The sequence below is a fragment of the Charadrius vociferus genome, unplaced genomic scaffold (assembly GCF_000708025.1).
Source record: "Charadrius vociferus isolate BGI_N301 unplaced genomic scaffold, ASM70802v2 scaffold13, whole genome shotgun sequence".
Lineage (NCBI taxonomy): Eukaryota > Metazoa > Chordata > Aves > Charadriiformes > Charadriidae > Charadrius > Charadrius vociferus.
The window spans coordinates 4,171,047-4,190,818 of NW_009647763.1; the positions used below are offsets into that span (position 1 = coordinate 4,171,047).

At 49.4% G+C, this 19,772-nt stretch overlaps 1 protein-coding gene across 1 annotated transcript in view; it reads left to right on the plus strand.

Moving 5' to 3' along the window:
• The first annotated feature begins 7,178 nt into the window (after positions 1-7,178).
• LOC104284066 overlaps positions 7,179-19,772 on the plus strand; it is a 41,362-nt gene continuing 28,768 nt past the window's right edge. The window contains exon 1 of the mRNA XM_009882348.1: positions 7,179-7,290. Coding sequence (XP_009880650.1) covers positions 7,179-7,290 — 112 coding nt within the window. The remainder of the gene's footprint in view (positions 7,291-19,772) is intronic.

Below are 19,772 nucleotides of genomic sequence, written 5' to 3' on the forward strand. Positions count from 1 at the left end.
GAGCGGTGGACAACGATGACTTCCTCAAGATGAACACAGGCTTTGTGCGAGTCACTCTCCTGAAGTGAAAGCTTGCACTTTTCACATATAAATCAGGAAACATCAGATGGCTGATTTGAAAACTAGCTTAAATGCTAGATAAACATTCAATCAACTGGTTTGATAAGGAAAGGTTACTGTGTCAGTATGTTATATATAGAGAGGCTGGGTTGGGGTTTGAGGGTGGGCACGCTTGATTGACTCTGCCATTGTTGATCTAGCCATTAGCATGATTATTATTAACCTTGCTTATTATAGTACAGTGCCTGGGGCTCAACCAACTCAGGGCACCATCGGTGAAAGAAGGACCAGATTTTTGCCTAAGCAGGTTATAGCCTGGACACAGCAGGTACCTGGGGTCCGTGCGAGGAGAAGGCTACCAGTTTGAGGAGATCTGGTAATCCTTTTCAAATGAAGAACCTGCTACGGCTTTCCTCAGAAATATTTTTATAGCCTAAACATAATACCCTGGAGAGGTCTGCCGTGAGGAGGCTCTGTGAAGTTAGGATGTGGGTGGACTTCCCCAGGGTGAGGATGGGGGCAGTGATGTGCGGGGCTAGTGAGCAGGGTGCCGATGGGGCAGCTGCCACCACTTAACTGTGCTGGTCCCCCCAGCCAGCTCCATTGCGAACCCCCATCAGGGTCGAAGTGGTAAAAATGCTAAGGAAAAATAGGTTAGATTCGTCTCTTTGCAAAATGAAGGGACGATTGAAACTGTTTTGGAAATGACTTCTGTATCATGAAGTTTCACTGAATATAAAATGCTTTCACTGAAAAAAGTAAGTTTTCCTCTGCTGAAAACCAACTATTTGAAATGTGAGTCAACTTCTTGCGCTTCTTCCACTTTCAGCAAGAAAGTCCCCCAGCACCCTTCTAAAAATAGATTTTGAGCCGCTGTTCTTAAGAAGTCGGGCTCCTTTCAAATTCTTCTTCAAGCGTGCACCAAAAAGACATGTTTGTTTTGTTTGGTGCAGGTCAGTAAAAGCGGAGTCACAGATTTACCGGGCTCACCTGTGGTTGGTTCAGCAGGGCTCCTAGGAGAGCCCGATTTTCGCTTTCAGTTTGGCTCATAGCTCACTCATGCAGAAGTTGAACTTTGAGAAATCCCCAAAGACAAAGCCCGGCCGCAGTACTACAATTAGTCAAGTGCAGGATTTTCCCGTCATCTGTTTATAACTGACTGGAGAGTTTCTTGGGTTTTTTTGTTATTTTTCAAAAACACTTAAGGTAAGGGGGTTTCAGGGATTATTTTTAGGGCTATTACACGAAGAAAAGAGAAGTATAAGAAGTAATAAAATCCATTTGACTTGATATTTTTGAGAAACAATCAGTGTACATGTTTTCTTGTGTAGAAGCAGGGTTATTGCTATTAGCCAAGGAGAGATGGATGCTCATTGCTGGGTTTCTGGGAGGCTGCGATCCAGGGTCACCACAGGGCCAACCTTACAACTGTTGGTAAGAGCAAAGTGTGGCTGGCTGTAATTAAATATTGCTGCTTGCCCAAGAAAGTGAGGCGTTGTCTCTTTAGATGCCTCTGGATATGTTTGGTCCCTTTTAGCTGCTTATTCTTTTCCCATCTTGCAATTGGGTCCTTATTTTGCAAGGAAGTGGTGAAAGTGGCACGTCAGAGTCACGGTCTGAGTCAGGAGAAGGGCCAAGAGTGAGACCTGGCATTGGCCTCACAGGGTTATGTGAACAACACTTTGATGAAGCTGATGGAACCTGTTGCTCAGGTGCTGCAGGATGAGGAAATATCAAGTAGAAGAGAGATGCTTTTCTTTTTTTCCTTAGGAAAACAGGTAACATGGACACATAGATTCATCCACCATTCCAAGCCAGGAGAGAGTCCACAAAATCATCTAGTCTGGCTGCATGTCCACACTGGAATTTCAGCTGATTAGTCTTGGAGCGAGCCCAGCCAGCAATGTGTGTCTGACTAAAATACTTCTGCTTTTAGTTAGCGCATACACCCCCTCAAAACACTCTTCCTTTCGACCTGGAGATCTCAGTAGAAACACCGCCATTTACCTTGATATTTTTTTCCCTGTGGTTCAACTTTCACAATTGCTTATTAACAGTGTGTTTATTTCCACATTTTATTCTTCCTGGCAATTCTACTAATGCCTATTTCTGCTACTTTCAAGAGCCCCCTGTGGCAGCTGTTTCCCCTACATGAATGAATCCACACATATACCCTGAGTCATCTCCTAATCTTCCTTGTAGTAATCTATCTGAGCTGATTTCCTTCAGATTCACACTGCAGAGCTTTGTTAAACCCTGCAGCATTTCTTATGGTATCGTTCTGCAGTTTCATCAAGTTTCCAAACCCTTTAATAGATACAGACACCAGGGTGTTGACAGTCCTTCAATTCCAGTATATCAAACACTTTTGTAAGGTAAAATTAATGTCCTTACTTCTGCTAATTGTTTTTGATATACCCAAAGGTCACGTCAAGCTTCCTTACAATTGGTTGTCTTGATAACAAACAGCTGAAAGTCTCAAGGAAACCCAAACTCATACCCAGACAGAACTTTGAGAAATTTCCTGTATACGGATACACAGCATAGAGATCAGTTCACAGAGGAGACAAGTCATTTTGATCAAGGGCATTTCTAAGAAGCAAATGGCTTGCATACAGTTGATACACAGTGAGGACAGGGATAAAGCATCCTCCTGGATGAGTTTTGTGGGTTCAGGCTGGTTACTAGAGTCTTAGAAAAACAATAGTTGACAGTATTTATATTCTTTTTATTGATTACATTGTTCATCAAGAAGCAGATGCAATGAGTTTGGCTAAAATTCCTTTTCCTGCCCAGCAGTGGGCAACTCAATGGGACTTCATTTTGACATTAAAGCAAATGACATTTTGCTTTTATGGCTATAACTGATTTACAATGAAATAGCACATCTACTCAGTGACAAGTGTTGTGTGGGAAGCACCGAGGAGGTACTTCATCATCGAGTGGAAGCTCCTCATATCCCTTGCTTTTCACGGTACTTGAAATCCCAGCAACTGCCATTTCTTTCATACGCAAAAAGAGCAGTATTGCCTCAGGCTGCAGCTTTATGGAGCTAATTTCTGCATCCAGGTCTCCCCTCATCAATCCACCGATACCTGTGGAGCAGGAGAGCCGCTGTGACTGCATCCCAGCTCTGGCTCCTTCAATGCCTGAGTTTTAAAAGATGTAATCAGAAGTTAGGAGCCTTCCACTTAGCTTCCCAGCAGTGGGCAGTGGGATGTGACTGCTGCCTGGGACAAGAGAGGAGACAAGGTTGCTGTTTGAGGATGTGTCAGGTCCAGCAGCTGGGTTGTGCTTCCATATAAAACCCTAACTTGCAGGCCTATCTGCAGTACACCAGGGTCCTCTGTTGGCTTGGGTGGCCTACAGACACTTGCACTTGCCCTGGAAGGGCAGTAATGACATTTGCCTCTGGCAAACCACGGGTCCATCCATGGCCACAGATCCTACAGTGAACCAGGCTGAGACTGACTTGGGATCCTGCGCCTCCCAGTCTTCCCTCTCTCACGGAAGGTTAAGAAGCACAACTGGATTTTCTACCTCATTTACCCTTGGTTCCCACGACGGGTAACACTCAAATCTTCAGAGAACTCAAAGAGGGCAGTCAGAGCGATATGGTGTGAAACACACCTTCAGGATGTATGAAGGTTCTCCTACATCAGACAACTGCAGCTTCATCTGGTTGTTCCCTGTCACACTCATGACTCGCCGTATGGCTTTTCCTCTGCAGAGCAGGTGACAGGGTCACGTGTGGAATGAGAAACACGAGCAATACTTCAGTAACACCCTCCTCTTGTGCTGCTTCCTCCTGAGCCCTCACTCGCTGCGCCAGATGCGTGGTACCAGGGAGCTCAGGGCTGGTGCAGAATTGCGAAGGTTTGGTTTTGCTGCTTCGGTTGACATTTAACTATTAACCTGCTTTGTGGAGACTGAAGTCAAAGGTGCTGTTTGTGGGAAGTGATGTGTGGATGGGAGAAAGTGTAGGAGTAGTAGGTGTCATGCAGTAAGAGCTGTGTGATGGTGTTTACCCATTTTAACCTTGATTTTCTTAAGGACAGAGCCCTTCTGGAGTCCCTCGCAGCCATGCAAGGCTCCACGCACCCGTGCATGGCTGACCGTGGGTGCTAAGTACTCCTGGGCCTGGCTAGCAGGAGACTGTCTGGCCGTGGAGGCACTGGATAACTGCGTGACTGGGCTTAAAAGCCTGCCAAATGTGAGAGCACAGACGGGGAGTGGGTGGAAACCCTCTGGCTCCATTCATAGCCCATACAGGCTGACACCATGGCACCATCTGAAGCTGACCTCCAAACAAGCCTGGAGATATCTCACCCTGCTGAGGTGAGACTTGCCTGGATCTTCTACCTTCAGTGAGCATCAAAGGCTCTCTGTCAGGGAACGGGCAGTGCCCCAGGCACATGTGAGCAATGGGAGGATGAATTACTTGGCTCAGCTCAGCCCTGGGGCTTATCACTGCATTGGGAACGCCCTGCAGCCCCCCAGCTCTCAATTTTCCCGCTCTCGAAGGCACCTGTCAACACTGGCACAAGTGGGCTGCATAAGAACATGCCAAGTACACTGGCATTGTTGTAGTAACAGGACCCAGCTCTTAGCTGCTTTTCGTTCACCCATAACTCTCAGTGTTCCTCCCTGGGAGGATGTTGAGGAGGAGGACGAAGTGAGTTTCCTGTGGACATGCAGGAAATCAGCAGCACAACACATGGGACTGAAAAGCAGGTGGAAAAGGAAAATGCCAAACTTTCCTAAGCCTGAAACATTTAGTCTGGCTTTGCTCTGGCTTTAGCCTGGAGTACTACCCAGGTCAGCTCTGGGTGCTGAAGTGGGCCCGTACAGATTAGCAATGTCCTCCCACTACTGCCAGTCAGAGGAGCTCACCTTCAAGCCCACTGCCAGCAGGTGCACAGGTTTGCTTTTCCAATGGGCCCTGGGGCTCACCTGGGGCTGGGGAGGGCCCTGCAGCCCAGGGTCTCCCGCGGACACAACAGAGTGTGAGGGGCAAGGGTGGGAAAAGAGGCTCTCAGGCAGGGTGATGAAGGACTCAGAGACATGTAGCTAAAGCAGGGCTGTGCGGCCAGTGGTAGATGGACCCAGAGAATGGGAATATGGTGGAGAGGGCCAGGGACATCCTCTCCAAAAGGCCTATAGGCTGCCACCTCTAAATCCCGAGGGTGAAAGTTATTCAGGCTCTCAAGATGCTTATGAAAAAGACACTTCTGTGTTTGCGATTATTTGACCCAGCAGCCCTGGAGCCGAGGAGATACCGAAATGAAAGAGGGTGTCTGGATGTGGGTCTGGGCCTCCTGGGGGGGGCTGCTGCTCCCCAGTGCACTCCAACTGGCACGTGACTACCACCTGCATATGGGTCTGCACAGCCGGGGCTTGGGGTCTTGGGGTCTTTTGCCCGAGCTAGGGCAGAAGACAAATCATCCATCCCACCTTCACCTCAGATTCCCCCACTGGGAAGCTGCACTTCCCTGCCTGAACTAGGGGGACTCATAGGAAACTCCTGGGGCAGTACGAGGACAGAGACACAGGCTCTTTCCCCTGGTGCTTTCCCAAGCACAATTTGTAGCTTTGCAATGCTCCTCCCTGGGCTGGACAGGCAGTCTCTGCGCTGGTGTTAGCAGACCCCCTGCTCACCCAGTCACGGTGACAACCCATCATGAGCACAGGGCTGGGAACCTCCTGCCAGACTGTGGAGGGGAGATGTTTTCTTGCTTGCTCCCTCTATTTCTGCCTGGTTTCTTTCCCACAGGTCGTCTTCTGCCCAACATCCAGTGCCTTCCCCTTTCTCCATGGGATGGCCAAGGTGATGGGAAATGCCCCTGGGAGAGCCAGCAGGACAGGACAGGGCACCTGGCTGCCACAAAAAGCAGCAGCTGCCAGTCCTTCGCACACAGAGGAAACATGCACAGGTCCTGTGGTGCGTCTTCTGAGAGGAAACGGCTTTGCCTTTGTGCTTGGTAAGAAACCTTCCACCCCTACAGGGGAGAGCACTGCGGGCAGCCAAGGTGAAAGTCTTCAGCATCCATGGGGAAGCTGAGGTTGTCCTGTGTGCTCCGTAAGCAGCCACGTGCCAGGGCTGCCAGAGGAGCATCCTGTGAAACCTGCTCAAGGGTTGAGGTGCTGCATGGGGCAGCCCCAGTTAGAGGAGGTAGACAGTGCTGTTATTGTGGATGTAGCCTCCCACATGCTCTCATAGCACCAGGGAATCTCGCACGCCGGTCTGATCTATGAAATGAGCAGGGGGAAACTGGGTTTGCTGGGTGAGGAAGGGAGCTAAAGAGACCAGGACTGCACCACTGGCATGGCCAGGTCCTGCCCATGGCTCTGCTCAGGGCAGAGGATGGTCCTTCAAAGTGTCCTCGCCCAGTGACTGGGGAGATGCCAAACACAGGCCGTGGCAATGCTGGCACATTGCATTGGCCTGGCTCTGAGGCAACTTGGCACAGAGCAGTCCACGTCCTTGCTGTTCAAGGCTATCACCCTGATAAGCAGGGACACCTTGTCCAAACTGCCTGCTGGGGACGGCCAGCTCATGCCAGTTTCCGGACGGTGCCAGGGAGCTGCTGGCAAGGGCTGGCTGGCCCGGGCAGAGCCATGCTGGGAACACCTGAACACTTTCTGACAGGGACAGTCCCGTGCCAGTGATGGGGGAAGTCCCGGAAAGAACCCCATTTGCTAGTAGAGCTGGTGCCCTGGCGAGCTCAGGGCTGATGCTCTGCCAGCAGGAGACCTCCGCGGGCTGCCTCATGCTGCGGAGCACGGGGAGGTCCTGGCTGGAGGCCCTGGAGGCATCACCAGCGATGGCCAGGGTTACCAGCGCTCCTGGCAGGCTGAGGAGCACCAGTCCTCCTGCGTGCTAATGGGCTGCACGCACCTTTCCAAGATTTCCAAGTACAGCAGCGAACACCATGCAGAAAACTGCTGAGGAGAAAGGGATGGCCCTTAACCAGGGGGAAGTGTCAGCAGGGAGTGCCCCCCCAAGTCAGCCTGCAACCCTCATCAGAGCAATAGTGCTCCCCAAAACCCTCTGTCCCAGCCGGGTGTCTGCCTGCCGGCTATCCTGGGCCCGGGGTGCCAGAGGTCTGCATGCCGGCATGCTGCTGGCTGTGCTGCCCACCCCACGGCAGCAGCATGGGGGAAATGCCAAGCATGAATGTCAGCCTTGGGACGCCTACGGCATGTTTCCTTTCCACCAGCAGACAGGATGTAAGCTGTCATGGGTGTTAATTAGCCTTCGCTGAGACCTGCAATGTGATGCTCCTGATTTTCGTCAGCGTATCTCTCAGTTTGATACAGCCTCAGAGAAGCCTCTATATCTTCTCAGACCAGTCTTTTGATGGGGCCACAGCACGGAAGCGCCCATCCCTCTAAGGTCTTTTACAAGCTCTTTTTTCTAGGTACAACACTTAAAAAACCCCTGCAGAATCCTGTATTCTAAAATAATCCTGTGAGCGTCTCAGAGTGCTGGCCGTTTCGGGATGAAGTTTGTCCAGATGTTTGCAGTGCTTCTGGACTCAGCTAAGTCCTAGATGTGTGGCAACATTGTGCTTGCCCCTGCACATTTCTTGTGGCACATAGATAGGAATAGCAGTGTGTATGCAGAAAAGTCAGGAAAACCTTTTCTGGCTTGCCTGAGAATTAATTTAGAAATGAAATGAAATTATTACCTCTTTAGAGATAAGCTGGTTACAACTGAAGCTTGGGCACATAATAAAAGTTTTACTGCTTAGAATCATAGAATTATAGAATCGCTAAGGTTGGAAGGGACCTTTAAGATCATCAAGTCCAACCATCAACCTACCCTGACAAAACCACCTCTCAACCATGTCTCTAAGCATCACATCTACCCTTTTTTTAAACACCTCCAAGGATGGCAAATCCACCACCTCCCTGGGCAGCCTATTCCAATGTCTAATAACCCTTTAAGTGAAAAAATGTTTCCTAATATCCAATCTAAATCTCCCCTGACATAACTTGAATCCATTTCCTCTTGTCCTATGACTTTTCACCAGGGAGAAGAGGTCAGCCCCCACCTCTCTACAACCCTCTTTCAGGTAGTTGTAGAGGATGATAAGGTCTCCCTCCCCTCATCCTCCTCTTCTCCAGGATAAACAACCCCAGTTCCCTCAGTCGTTCCTCATAGGGCTTGTCCTCCAGACCCCTCACCAGCTTTGTAGCCCTTCTCTGGACACGCTCCAACACCTCAATGTCCTTCTTGTAGTGAGGGGCCCAAAACTGAACACAGTACTCAAGGTGGGTCCTCACCAGTGCCTTCAAAGAAGGTGCGTTGGTGGAAGCACAGACTCTGCCCCCTGTGGAATAACTGTACAGTTCAGCATCTGAACTGCCCAGCAACTGGATGCTGCTTGTCACTGCCCACCCGATGAGCGTCCTGCTCCCACCAGTTTGCAGGTGAAACAGAGCAAGAGAGTGCTCCCAGGTTTTCTCCAGAGGAAAATCTTCAGCTTAGTTCAAGCCCCACCACTCAGCACCATAATATAGAAGTAGTAGACTTTGGCCCCAGAGCTGTGAGCTCCCACCCACCAGCCTTTGCTGCCGACCATAACTTCCAGAGAATGGTGACAAGTAGGAGCAGGGCAGTAACACATGAAGTCCCTTCAGTCATTTTAAAGCTGCATGGATGCCTTGATGCATCTACATTTGGGGACAACCTGGACACTTCTCTCGTCATGCTAGCAGCATGGGCTCTTCAGGGTGTCCTGCTGCAGGCTAAACCCTGTACGGGACATGCCTCAGCTCCCCATTCACCCCATCAAATTCACCTGATCATAGCCCCCAGTGACTGGTGTTGGAGCCACATGTATGTGTGTGATGACTTCGGTCAGTGGCAGGGCGATACTGCTTGAGAACTTGCTTAGCTTTCCTGGTGTGAAAACCTGGGTCTTGGTGTTTGTTGAACAAACTTGGATTGCAACTTTCATGAGACTGTAATTTATCAAAGGCACAAAAGCGAGTCATGCAGGCCAAGCTTCTAGAGCTCACATGAAAACAGGTAGAATGAAAGTTTTAAGGTCTCTACCAACATCTATGACATATTTTTCCCATTTAGAAGCTTTTTAGTTTGGGTGATATTTTTAATTTTGGTTTTTTCCAACAAAACGTAGTATTTCCAAAGAAAGCAGACAGCTTCTATAATAATGTCAGCCAACCTCTGAGTTTCTCATCAGAACAGTTTCTATGAATTGTTTTGAACCAACCCGCACAAGAAGCTGAATATGTTACTTATGTGTTTATAAATAGGCCTGTTTTCACAAAATTCTTTCTCAAGTAAACTGCTCTCAATTAATATGAAGTACTTTCACTTACTACTTGCATTATAACAAAAGAGGGATCCCTGCATGGATTAGAGTCCTGTTGTGCTAACAGTTAATGAAGGGACAAGTCTTACTCTGAAAAACCTCGTCTTCTGGGTTTGATGCAGGTCTCTGCAGTTCCTGACTATATCTTATGCCTACCTCTGAATCAATCAGCCCCATCGCTCTGTTGAGTGCCTCGTGATGTTAACTACTCCTTTCCTCGCCATATCCCTATGAGGAAAGGCAGCATTATTAACCCCGTGGTACAGATGGGGACTTGTGGTGCAGAGAGGTGAAATGTCACACTGAAGATGATGCAGGTCGTCTGGACCAGAGGCGGGGGGGGTGGGGTGTGGATGCCCACTTTTCCCTTGAAAGACAGTACCCTACTCACTATGCTTCCATACAGCTGGTGCTATGATGGTATTATTTTTTTACTCGTTATTTTCCCATCAGTCAGCCTATGAAAGAAAACTCGCAGTACTATTATCAGCTGGTTAAACAAGGGAGCATTTAGCCAGTATCAGCACACAAAGGATGAAAAATTGAAGAAGAGAGTAAAAGTGAATGAAGAGAAAAAGTGAAGGGCAGGAGCAGCAGGATTGTCAAGAAGTAGTAGGAGGGTATAGAAAGGAAATTGAAGCTTCGAGTTGACCCATAAAACTCCCTGATGTTAACAGCAACCCCCCTGATTTCACCCGCAGACATCTTGTTTTGCAGCAGCCTTTACTTGACTCATCTACACCTGCCCACTTCAGTCCTGTGGCCGGCAAAAAACCCTCCCACCTCCTTTAACCACAGCCTTCCACACAAGGGTCTCTGCCGTCAGCTCCCAGACTCTGCATGACTCACCCGCTCTGCATCTCTGCAGATATTTCCCTGAGCTTTTTAGCTTGGCAAGACAAGTCTGTCACACCATTGAAAAAAAAAATAAAATAAAAAGGCGGCTAAATGTGGTTATATGATGACAGCAATCAGATCTTCAGCGTTGGGATGGGATCCAGCATCTCTGTGGGACAGTTCAGTACATGCTGTGCCTCCCTGCTTGGACCTGGCTGCCTGGCTGCCTGCCTGAAGAAGCCTGGGCAACACAGAAAAGATCACACAGAGCCCAACCTCCCCCACTCCCTGTTCTATCAGCGTCAAGACCCCCCCAAACAGATGTTTCCCTCTGCAAGGAAATGCAGTGCTAGCTTCACTATCAGGCTGGAAATCAAGACAGTGGTTAGTGAAATTATTTTCCCAACGTCACAATGAAAGCTGCAGATCACGCTTGCCTCACTCTCCTGAAAGCCCAGTTGGGTGCTATCTTCAGTACACTGCTCCTCTCATCTTCTGCAATTGCATCTGCAGTCATGGCAGTCATGGTCTGGGTCTGCTGACCTCTCCAGCACTACGTCAGTGTAGGTATCCTGTCCCCATAAATGTTTGAAGAGGATGCGCTTTCTTTAATGCCTTCCCTGCCAGGAGCAGCTAATGAAGGTAGCACCTAATGAGCAATAGGCAAACTCAGCCTCAGAGGTACAGAAGATGCTTGGTACAAAAATGAACATCAACTGTCAGGAGATGTCCTCTGGACAACATCCCAAGGAGTAAGTTCCTTCAGGGTCTCAATTTGCTATGTGCTTTAAAACAAAAGGTTTGCCCTACTTACTTCTTGAAGTTTGTGGTTGAGAGTTTTCCAACATAAATCCAAAGGATTTCTGGTTGGCATGTTGGTTAATAACCAGAAAGTAAGCACGGGAATATGCTTACCTTATCTTTTCCTAATGCTACTGATAATTGCTCAGCAGGTCCAGAAACCAGGCACTGCACTGACTTTATCTCACGAGCTAACTCACCAGTCAATGTCTGGATCTGCACTAGTTGATTGTCCTGCATACTACTGCAACCAGGAACTGGTTTGAGAGCTGAAGGAAACTAATCTCTAGGCAGTTGAATCTGCAAAACGAATAAACTCATTAAACTCATCAATTTTCTGGAAACGACTTATGGCTCAGTTGCTACAATCACCAGCATTATCCCAGTCAGGTAGTTTGTGAATCTCTGTAGGGGAAAGGGAAAATCACCATTTAGACTGAGAACAGTCAGGACTAGATTGTTCATGGGCTTGGCAACCAGATCACAAAAGCTTTCGCCTCCACTTGAAATTCATCCTTGCTGTATAGCGGCTATGAAGGGTAATGCTCCAGTTAGTGTTCCGTGGTATTTGTATAGTTTACTACCCACACAGAAAAATTCAGGGGATATTCTATCTGTGACTGCTCTGAATCCTGAAAGGTGATGGCTTTATGAAGGGGGGTTCCTTGTGACAATTCCAACTTATGACTATTTTCCTGCTCTTAAGCATAATACAGACTTTTCTATTTACGCTTCTGTAGGTTCAGAGCCTCTATACCATGTCTGCAGGCAGCACATCTGGAGTGTTGCCCAAGACGGCAACGTTCTTTGGAATACAGAAGATATTTTTCATTTAAAGGCTGATTAGTTTGTGCTGATCACAAACAAGAAGCTCTTCCCACAGGGCTTTGCGGACCTTCTGTGTTGCGTCGTGTCACAGTGAAGCCACCAGTGGCTTGGCCACGGGGCTGGGAGGTCTTGGAGAGGGACTGTCTTTGCGGCTCAAAGGAAGCTGGGTTTAACCTGACTTTCACATGACCCTCCTCTGTGCCTCAGAGGTTTTGTGTATTCATTGACCCAAATGTATTCAGTGGAAATGATACTTCCTTTTGTGAGATGAGGTGACTCGAGGCCTATGTGGCCATTAGTGATGTGAGTCAGGTGCCGGTGAAGCAGCTGAGGCTCTGCCTGGGATATTTGGCGGGATTAGCACCAGCTCAAGGGATAGGCAAAGCAGGCAGTCACCCAGGGGAGCAAGCTGCCGAGAGTCTGAAAACCATCAGGGCTCTCCTGCCCACACTGCCTGGAGAGCGATGCTCCTTGGGCAGCCAGGCTGGAGCGGAGGCAAGGCTGGGGGTGAAGGTAGGCAGCAGCTCCTGCTGACCCCCTGCTTGAAGGAGCGGCAGCCCCAGCTCTGCCCTGTCCCAGCTCACCGCCTGAAGCGCAAACAGACAAACCCAGGTCCCAAGGGCTATTTTTCCCAGTTCTGCTGCTTGGCTTCTCCCTCCCTCTTCCCTTCACAGGAGCAGCCCGGTGCTGGCACCTGATGTTTGCTTGTCCTGCTGAGAAACCTTAAACTAACTGGCTTTGTCTGAAGGGGTAGTAAAATGGAGGAGACTGCCAGAGCACACCTCCCTCCTCCATACACCCAGGCCACAGGCAAATTAGCTGTTGGCACCAGCTGCAAATTAGCTGATGGCACCAGCAACAACATCGATTACACCACCAGGAGTGCGCTGTGCTCTTGGTAAATGCTGCCTCCTGCAGAAATGAGGGGGAGAACCTATATTGTGCATGAAGAAGTGTGGGGGGAAGGAGGCACTGGGACCACTTTCCTGCCCAACCGGGTCTGTTCTCACTGACAGAGGTCTAAAAGCCAAAGCCAGAGGCTGGAAAAGGCTCGACTGCCCCTCCAGCCGGTCACTCATCACCAGACAACACAGGGAGTCTGCTGTCTCCTTCCTATGAAGACATCAACACCCCCTTTTTCCTGCAGGCTCAGGCTCCTGGAGTTTGTAGGGTGTGGGGTGTGTGTGATAGTATTTTTTGCTTGTAACACCTAGTAAATTATGACATGAAAGAAAACAGAGCAGTGAGTCCTGGGCACTTGTTCAGTATTTGAGTTCCACCTGTCCCCCCCAGGCTTTCGGATGATTGCAGGCTCTGAGATGGAGCCGTATGGCAAACCAGGAGGTGTCACACAGAGCTGCCATGCAGACTTCAATTGGGACTGTTTCCAGTGAAAAGAAAATGTGTTAAACTCAGCCTTTCTCACAGTCTGACAGCTCCTGATGTTCATGTCAAGAAACGAATGCAAAAAATGTGCTCACTCTGAAGAGACATAACTGAAGAATAATTAACTGCAAATGCTCGTACAGCACAACTTGCCCCATTCCCCAAGCGAGGAATGCTCAAGGACACAGACTTTGGCTAACTGAAAACCCAAGATACTGCTGCCCTTCCTGCCTTTTCTCTGTCAGCTTTTTTCTTTAACACATAACGAGCCTACTTGCAACACCACCATGCCCAGTTAGCAGTGCTGTTTGACTAACTGGGCTGGCTTTATCAGAGGATACAAGGGAAGTCAGGGCATTGCAGTGAAGTAGCTGCTGTTCAAATGATGGTGTTTCTCTGCTTATTGGAAACCAGTTTAATGAAGGAAGGAGGCATTGCCAGTAACGTCAGCAGAAATTTCCCATCAGTTTGGCTAGGCAAGCCATGACCTGTAGCAAAATAAGGCAGTAAATGCTATCACAGACAAGTTTCCTGCCTGTTTTAAAGCCTCTGCTACCCAAAAGAAAGAAAAACAGTTGGAAAGCAAAGAATTGAAATGCTTTGCAGGGGAAGCTGCCAACAGAGGCTTCTCAGCAGCACAGGCAGAAACTAAGATGGACAAGGAGCCAGCGCTGGCAGCCCTTGTCATGGGGTGGGAGAGATGGGAGGAAGAAGCTGCGCTCCCACTGGGCTCGCACAGTCCTGGTGGGAGGGCAAGAAGAGCAGCTGGGGGCAATGCAGTGGAGGTGCAGTTCCCACCACCTCTCCCCTCCGTCCCCTCTCCAGCAGCAGCCCCCGCTCTGCACCCACGACTCTGCCAGCTCTGCTGCCCCCGGCACCATGTGTACGCTCCCCCATCTACGACTCTCCTGGGGTCCTGTAGTGCAGGACACTGACAGCGGCGCTGCATGGTATGTGCACACGCAAGCCAAGGTATATCGCCTCGCTCCTGGGCATTAAACATCTGTGCAGGCAGTGCGTATACAACACATGATGTACGTACCTGGCTGAAGGCAACCATGGCTTGCTCAAACCTTTGCTGAATAAAAGCGATGGTGCTGAACACCGGCGGGGAGGAACGGTCTTGAGGGGCTGAAAATGAGAATTGAGTTTGTTGTCAGTTTCCACCACCCAGCAAAGCTCCCACAAAGGTGAGGGATTTGAGCATTTAAAGGAGTCATTGTATGTGGCCACTTCTCCGCGGTAACTATAAAACACCCCTGGAGCAGCTGGGTTGGATACAGACCTCCGTGCTGTAACTCTCTAAGGCAGGGTGAAAGGGGGCCGCTCTCGGTGAGCCCAGCTGGGCTCCCAGAAGCAAGCCAGGTGTCCTGCAGAGGCAGCCAAGCTGGCTACAACTAGAGGTGGGTAAGCCACCTCCTGCAAGTCCACAGGGGGAGCTGCCTGCCTCTTAGAGAGCTCAAATCCCTCAAATCTGGGCTTCAGGACAGCGGGCTCTTGCGTGGCTGCCCACCACCCCAACGTGAGCATGAGCACCAGGGAATGAGGCTATTTTGGGAACAAGTGACACAGCAGAGGAGCATCAGAGGCAAGAAATGGCTCCTTGCTGCCAAGCGCTGACATGAGGCCGATAAAGGGCGGGTTACCGCCCTTTGGAGGATGGCTGTCTTATTAAAGTTGTATTTGCAGCATTTTTTGCAGATAGTTGAAAAACAGGGTGATATATTTACAGACGACTTTCTGAACATTTGGCCCCGTTTGCTGAGTGGAAAAAGAATGACTAAAATGCCATCTGCTTTTTATCGAAACTTTGTCCCAGAATTTCAGCAGCTTTCACCTCTAACTGTCAATTTTTGCTCCTGAAAGTTGTTAGCAGCATACCACTCCATGTGATTTACAAATGGCAAGCAAGCCCTACTGTTTGTATCTGCAGATCTTCTCTCCTGGGAGAACTGGAAAAGTGGCCTCAGTCTTCTGCTGGGGAATCATGGAGGAGGTGAGAGAGTATGTGTGTGTGTATGTGTGTGCACACATGGAACTGACTAATTCCCTAAAGGACAGAAACCAAGAAGATCTCACCGAGTCAGAGCAAACCGGCCCAGTGCAAAGGTGGGTGCCTGTGCAATATGGAGCAGAGCCAGAGGCAGCAAGTGGTCCATGAGAATGTCAGGGACTGAGCACCGTGAAGGGTGAGACCACTGCCATGGTGCCCCGGCCCATGTAACCCAAAGCAAACGTGGTTTCCCAGAGGAGATGAGTGATGCTCCTGGCTGTTACCAGCAGCAAAAAGTAAAGCAGTAGTGAGAGAAGTCACCTTGCTCTTGCTGCAGGGAAAGGCACTGGCACGCGTGGCCATGAAGCTGCAGCAGCACTGTGGTGAAACACTGAAAAACCCCTTTCTGCTAGGAACAGTGGAAGACAGGAGTGGGCACACTGGGGTACCTCTGGTTCTGGGGGAGAACTCAATTGCCAGGGATGACACTGGTATATTTACTCCTGTGGCCTCTCTGCACGTGGCAGCTTGTGTGACAGGAGTAGGTGACGCTGCTTCATACCTTCAGAGGAGAGGGTTTTTAAATGCAATGGTTGTTCCCATGCTTGCGCTATTGTGGCCCTTTTTGTTGCCTACCTTTTACAAATACCTTAAAATACACAATCAGAAGTCAAAGAAATGAACATTGAAACTGCTTATTACGTACATGTGTCTGTTATCAGAGCAGCGGGATTTTTCTTTGATAAACATTGACTCATTATTACCAGAAGCTTTTCTGAAGGCAGCTGCTTGACAAAAGATCGGTACATGACCAAGCCTGTGTTGCTCACACAGCAGTCACTGCAGAGCACACGGAGTTAGCATTTTTGGGAGAAAGGTCTAAGATGCTGTAAGGTGTTGTCCTCATGCTTGAGCCCACCAGGACTCCAGCTTGGGGCAGTTTTCCAGCTCTACTTTAAAATATGGGGGGGGGAAAGGGGGGGTGTGTGATGGAGAATCCTGACCCAGGCAGAGGTCTGTTTTCTCCCCAGCTTACTCCCTTGTATCTTGAGCTCTGACCGTACCAGCTTATAAAAGCATCAGTGTTGTCTGTCATCCCGCCTCCTTTTAAACCCGCGAGGACTGTTCAGTGCAGACTCCCAAACAAGCTGCACGTGGGAGGGCAGACACCACTTTCTTAATGTGGTGCAACGTCTGCCAGCAAGCAGCACTGAGAAGTCAGCCAGGAACAATTTTGGAACCCACCTAGGGCTAGCCGGAGGCACACTCTCCGCAGAGCAGACAGGGGATGCTCAGAGAAAGACAACCTTCCCAACTGCCGCTCGGGGTGGGGATGGGGGTTACAGCTGGTGGCAGCTTGATGCTCAGGGTGCCTGGGATGATGCATCACCAAAAGGGAAAACAAAGAGCGCTGCACTGTGAGGAAGAACAGGTTTGTTCCTCTCCCTGAACCAGTATAAAGCAAACTATTCCTGTTACTGTTATTCCTGTTATTCTAGAGTTGCCGCAATTTCATCTACCAAGTGCATATAGCAAAGATTAAATGAGCAGTATGTTTCAAGTGACATACGTACACACACACTCGTTTTGGCACCAGTGAAAACACAAGACCTGATGTTCCTCTTCTCACTCCAAATATGAGGGAAAGCAAGACCTGGCTCTGGGCTGTGATGCTGGAGGGTCTCTGGAGAGGCTGAGGCACCAACCCAAGTGTCACTCCTGTGGGGTGGGGAGCCATGGCGCATCCTGCAGAAGCCACCATGCTTTGCAGCTGGTTTATGTGCTTTAGCAGACTCAGCTCTGGGTGAGGGACAGGGTCCATGCTAGTTCGCTACCTCCTTGCAGAGGTGGGGAAGCAGGTCCCTGTGCCCAGCAGTGAGGATGGGGTGCAGACCTTCCTTGACTCACCCAGCTCTGGTGCTTGTCCCCTGCAGAAGGAGTACGCTGGCTACTGACTGAGACGGGTGAAAAGTCCTTCCAAATTATTCCTTCCTTTTGGTCTCTATGTGATGGCCTCTCCTCTTGGTGAATTGAAAAAAAAAAATCCTGCCTGGACCGGGTGAGAGGTTTCCTATTGGGGTTCAGTACTGGGATGTGGGGGATCAATCCAGCATATGCAATGTGTTTTAGGTAAAAACTATAAATTACTTCATCAAGGTCCATGGGCCTGGGACAGGCTATTTCCACATGGAAAGATCATTCCGTTTTTATGGTTTTAAAAATTAAATTAATGCCTTGTTAGGAGAGCTTGCATACAAGTTCCCACATGGGGTGTATATTTTTTCCTTCTGGCCTGAGTCCTCATCAGTGCAAGAAGAGCTCCATGAGAAGCTCCCACCAGCCCCACAGGATTGCTGAGCTGCCTCCCAGCCTTTGTGCTTCTTCATGGCTACTGAGCATCTTTACTGGGGATGCTGTCCCCTCCCCAGCCTCCTGTGTGATCCCTAGTAAAACCTCCCTGCTCTCTCTGGGAACCCCTTAGAAAGCCAGTACAGATGGGCCATGCAAAGGTCAGGGGTTGGTGGTGCAAAACCTGGGTATATCTGTCAGATTTTGTGTTTGGTCTTTAATTCACATGGAGAGGATGGTCGTTTTCATTTGATTTATTGTTCCACACAATATTACGCCATGAAGACTTCATTCCCAAGTGTTGCTGCTACTTCAGTGGAAAAAAGCTATGCGTGGTTTCTAATGAAAGAGTGCAGCAGGCACAAAGAAGACAAATCAAGTTTGCCCTGTGGTCCAAGAGCTGGGAGAATCTGAACCCATTTATGTCAGTATTGACTATCAATTACATCATACTTCCTCTCTTCAGGGGTTTTCCTCCACTTAACAGAAACTTTTTCTTGCTTCATGGAGGATATCACAGTATCTGCTGCAAGTTAAACTCCAGCTTGTAACCCACTCTTACGCCGAGACGCAGAGCAGATAATGCAACAATCACATCTGCAGATTGCAGAATTTCATGTGTGCTCACTGGTAGCCATCTGATTAATGAAATCACCTACATGCACCTCACAAGGGCTTCATCCCAAGCATCCACAAGGAGAACTGCCTGAAGACTGGACCATAACCAGGAAAACAGGAGGGAAAGCCTGAAAGAAATCCCACTGCTCTGCAAGTTGCAGTGGGATATAGGGCGCTGAGAGTGCTGAACAAGCCTGGCACCAAATGATTTGCATTTCGAAACTGGCAGAGAAGTCACAATTCCTTTATTAGTTCAAAGCACTCCACCAAAAAAACTGAAAATCTAGAGTTTAGTCGTTCTTCCTCGGATGGGCTACCCACGTGCTGCTGGCTTATAGGTGCAAACACATCACTTGTTTTTACTCATTCCAAGAGCCTTTCAAAGTGTCACCTTCTTCAGAGATGTACAGGGACATGATTTTGCCATCTGGAGACACTTGTAGGTGCCCAGATTCTTCAGCAGGCAAGGGCCAGCACTAGCTGAAAATGAAACCTGTTTCTAAAACCTTGGACTTTTGTTTCTTTGGGACTTTCAGAAATGCCCCCAAATTTACAAACATACATCTATAATCCTTAAAGATGAACTAAAAGCCTCTTCACCCCCCTCTACCATAATAGGCAAGAGTCCTTGTGAAGATAGCAAACCTGAAAGGATCCATCACTGGTGGGAACACAGTAATTTCACAGGGTTCACGTTAGGTGATTGCTTAAACAAAACCCCACAAGACACCAAAAGCAGAAGCAGAGAGGGGAGCCCAGGGGGCGTCTGGGCTGGCAGGTAAAGCTGCCTTTCCTCAACCAGGTTTTCCCAGGGGACACACCAAAATTTCCAGCCATGTTGTGCATGTGCACCTGCAGAGGAGGCTCGGGAAGGGGCAGCTGTGACCACCCCAGCACATCAGACCACCAAAAAGGGGAGGAAGAGGGGCTTCTGGGGGGGATGAGTCCTTTAAATGAGCTTTTGCCTGTACCTCTGCCCTGGTTTGTCTCTCGCCCAAGGCCAGCAGCAAGGAGGAGGCAAGAGCCATGGGGTGGCTACCTTGAAAGCGGGACCGCCTCTCCTGCCCAGTACAGCCATGCCTCAATGCCCCAGCGGTCACCGCAGCTGGGGCATCCTCACCCATATCTCCCTGTCTGGCTACAAAGGGAAAGGGTCCGACTCCCTTCCGCAGGGAGGTGAGAGGGTGCTGCCGGCACTGTACAAGCCCCGTGACGCAGAGGGCCTTGCCTGGGCGAGCACGGTGGGAACATATGAGGTGGGGATGTAAGGGAGGTGACCAAGGTGGTGGGAGCAAGGGACCAAATCTCGTTATCACTGTCTAACTGGTGTCATTCAGGAAGGGTAGGGGAAATGGAAGAAGAGAAGGAAGAAAGGGGATAAGCCAAGCGGGAATGACTGGGGCAAGCTCCCGTGGCCGTGAGGGAGCAGCAAGGCTTCAGAGCCAGCAGCGCAGGGCAGAAGCATCCAGACACTCTCCGAGGCAGAGCTGCGCTGCCAAACCAAACCGCCTGCAGATGCTGCTGGGAACACGGTTCAGGCTGTGCCTGTGGCAGGC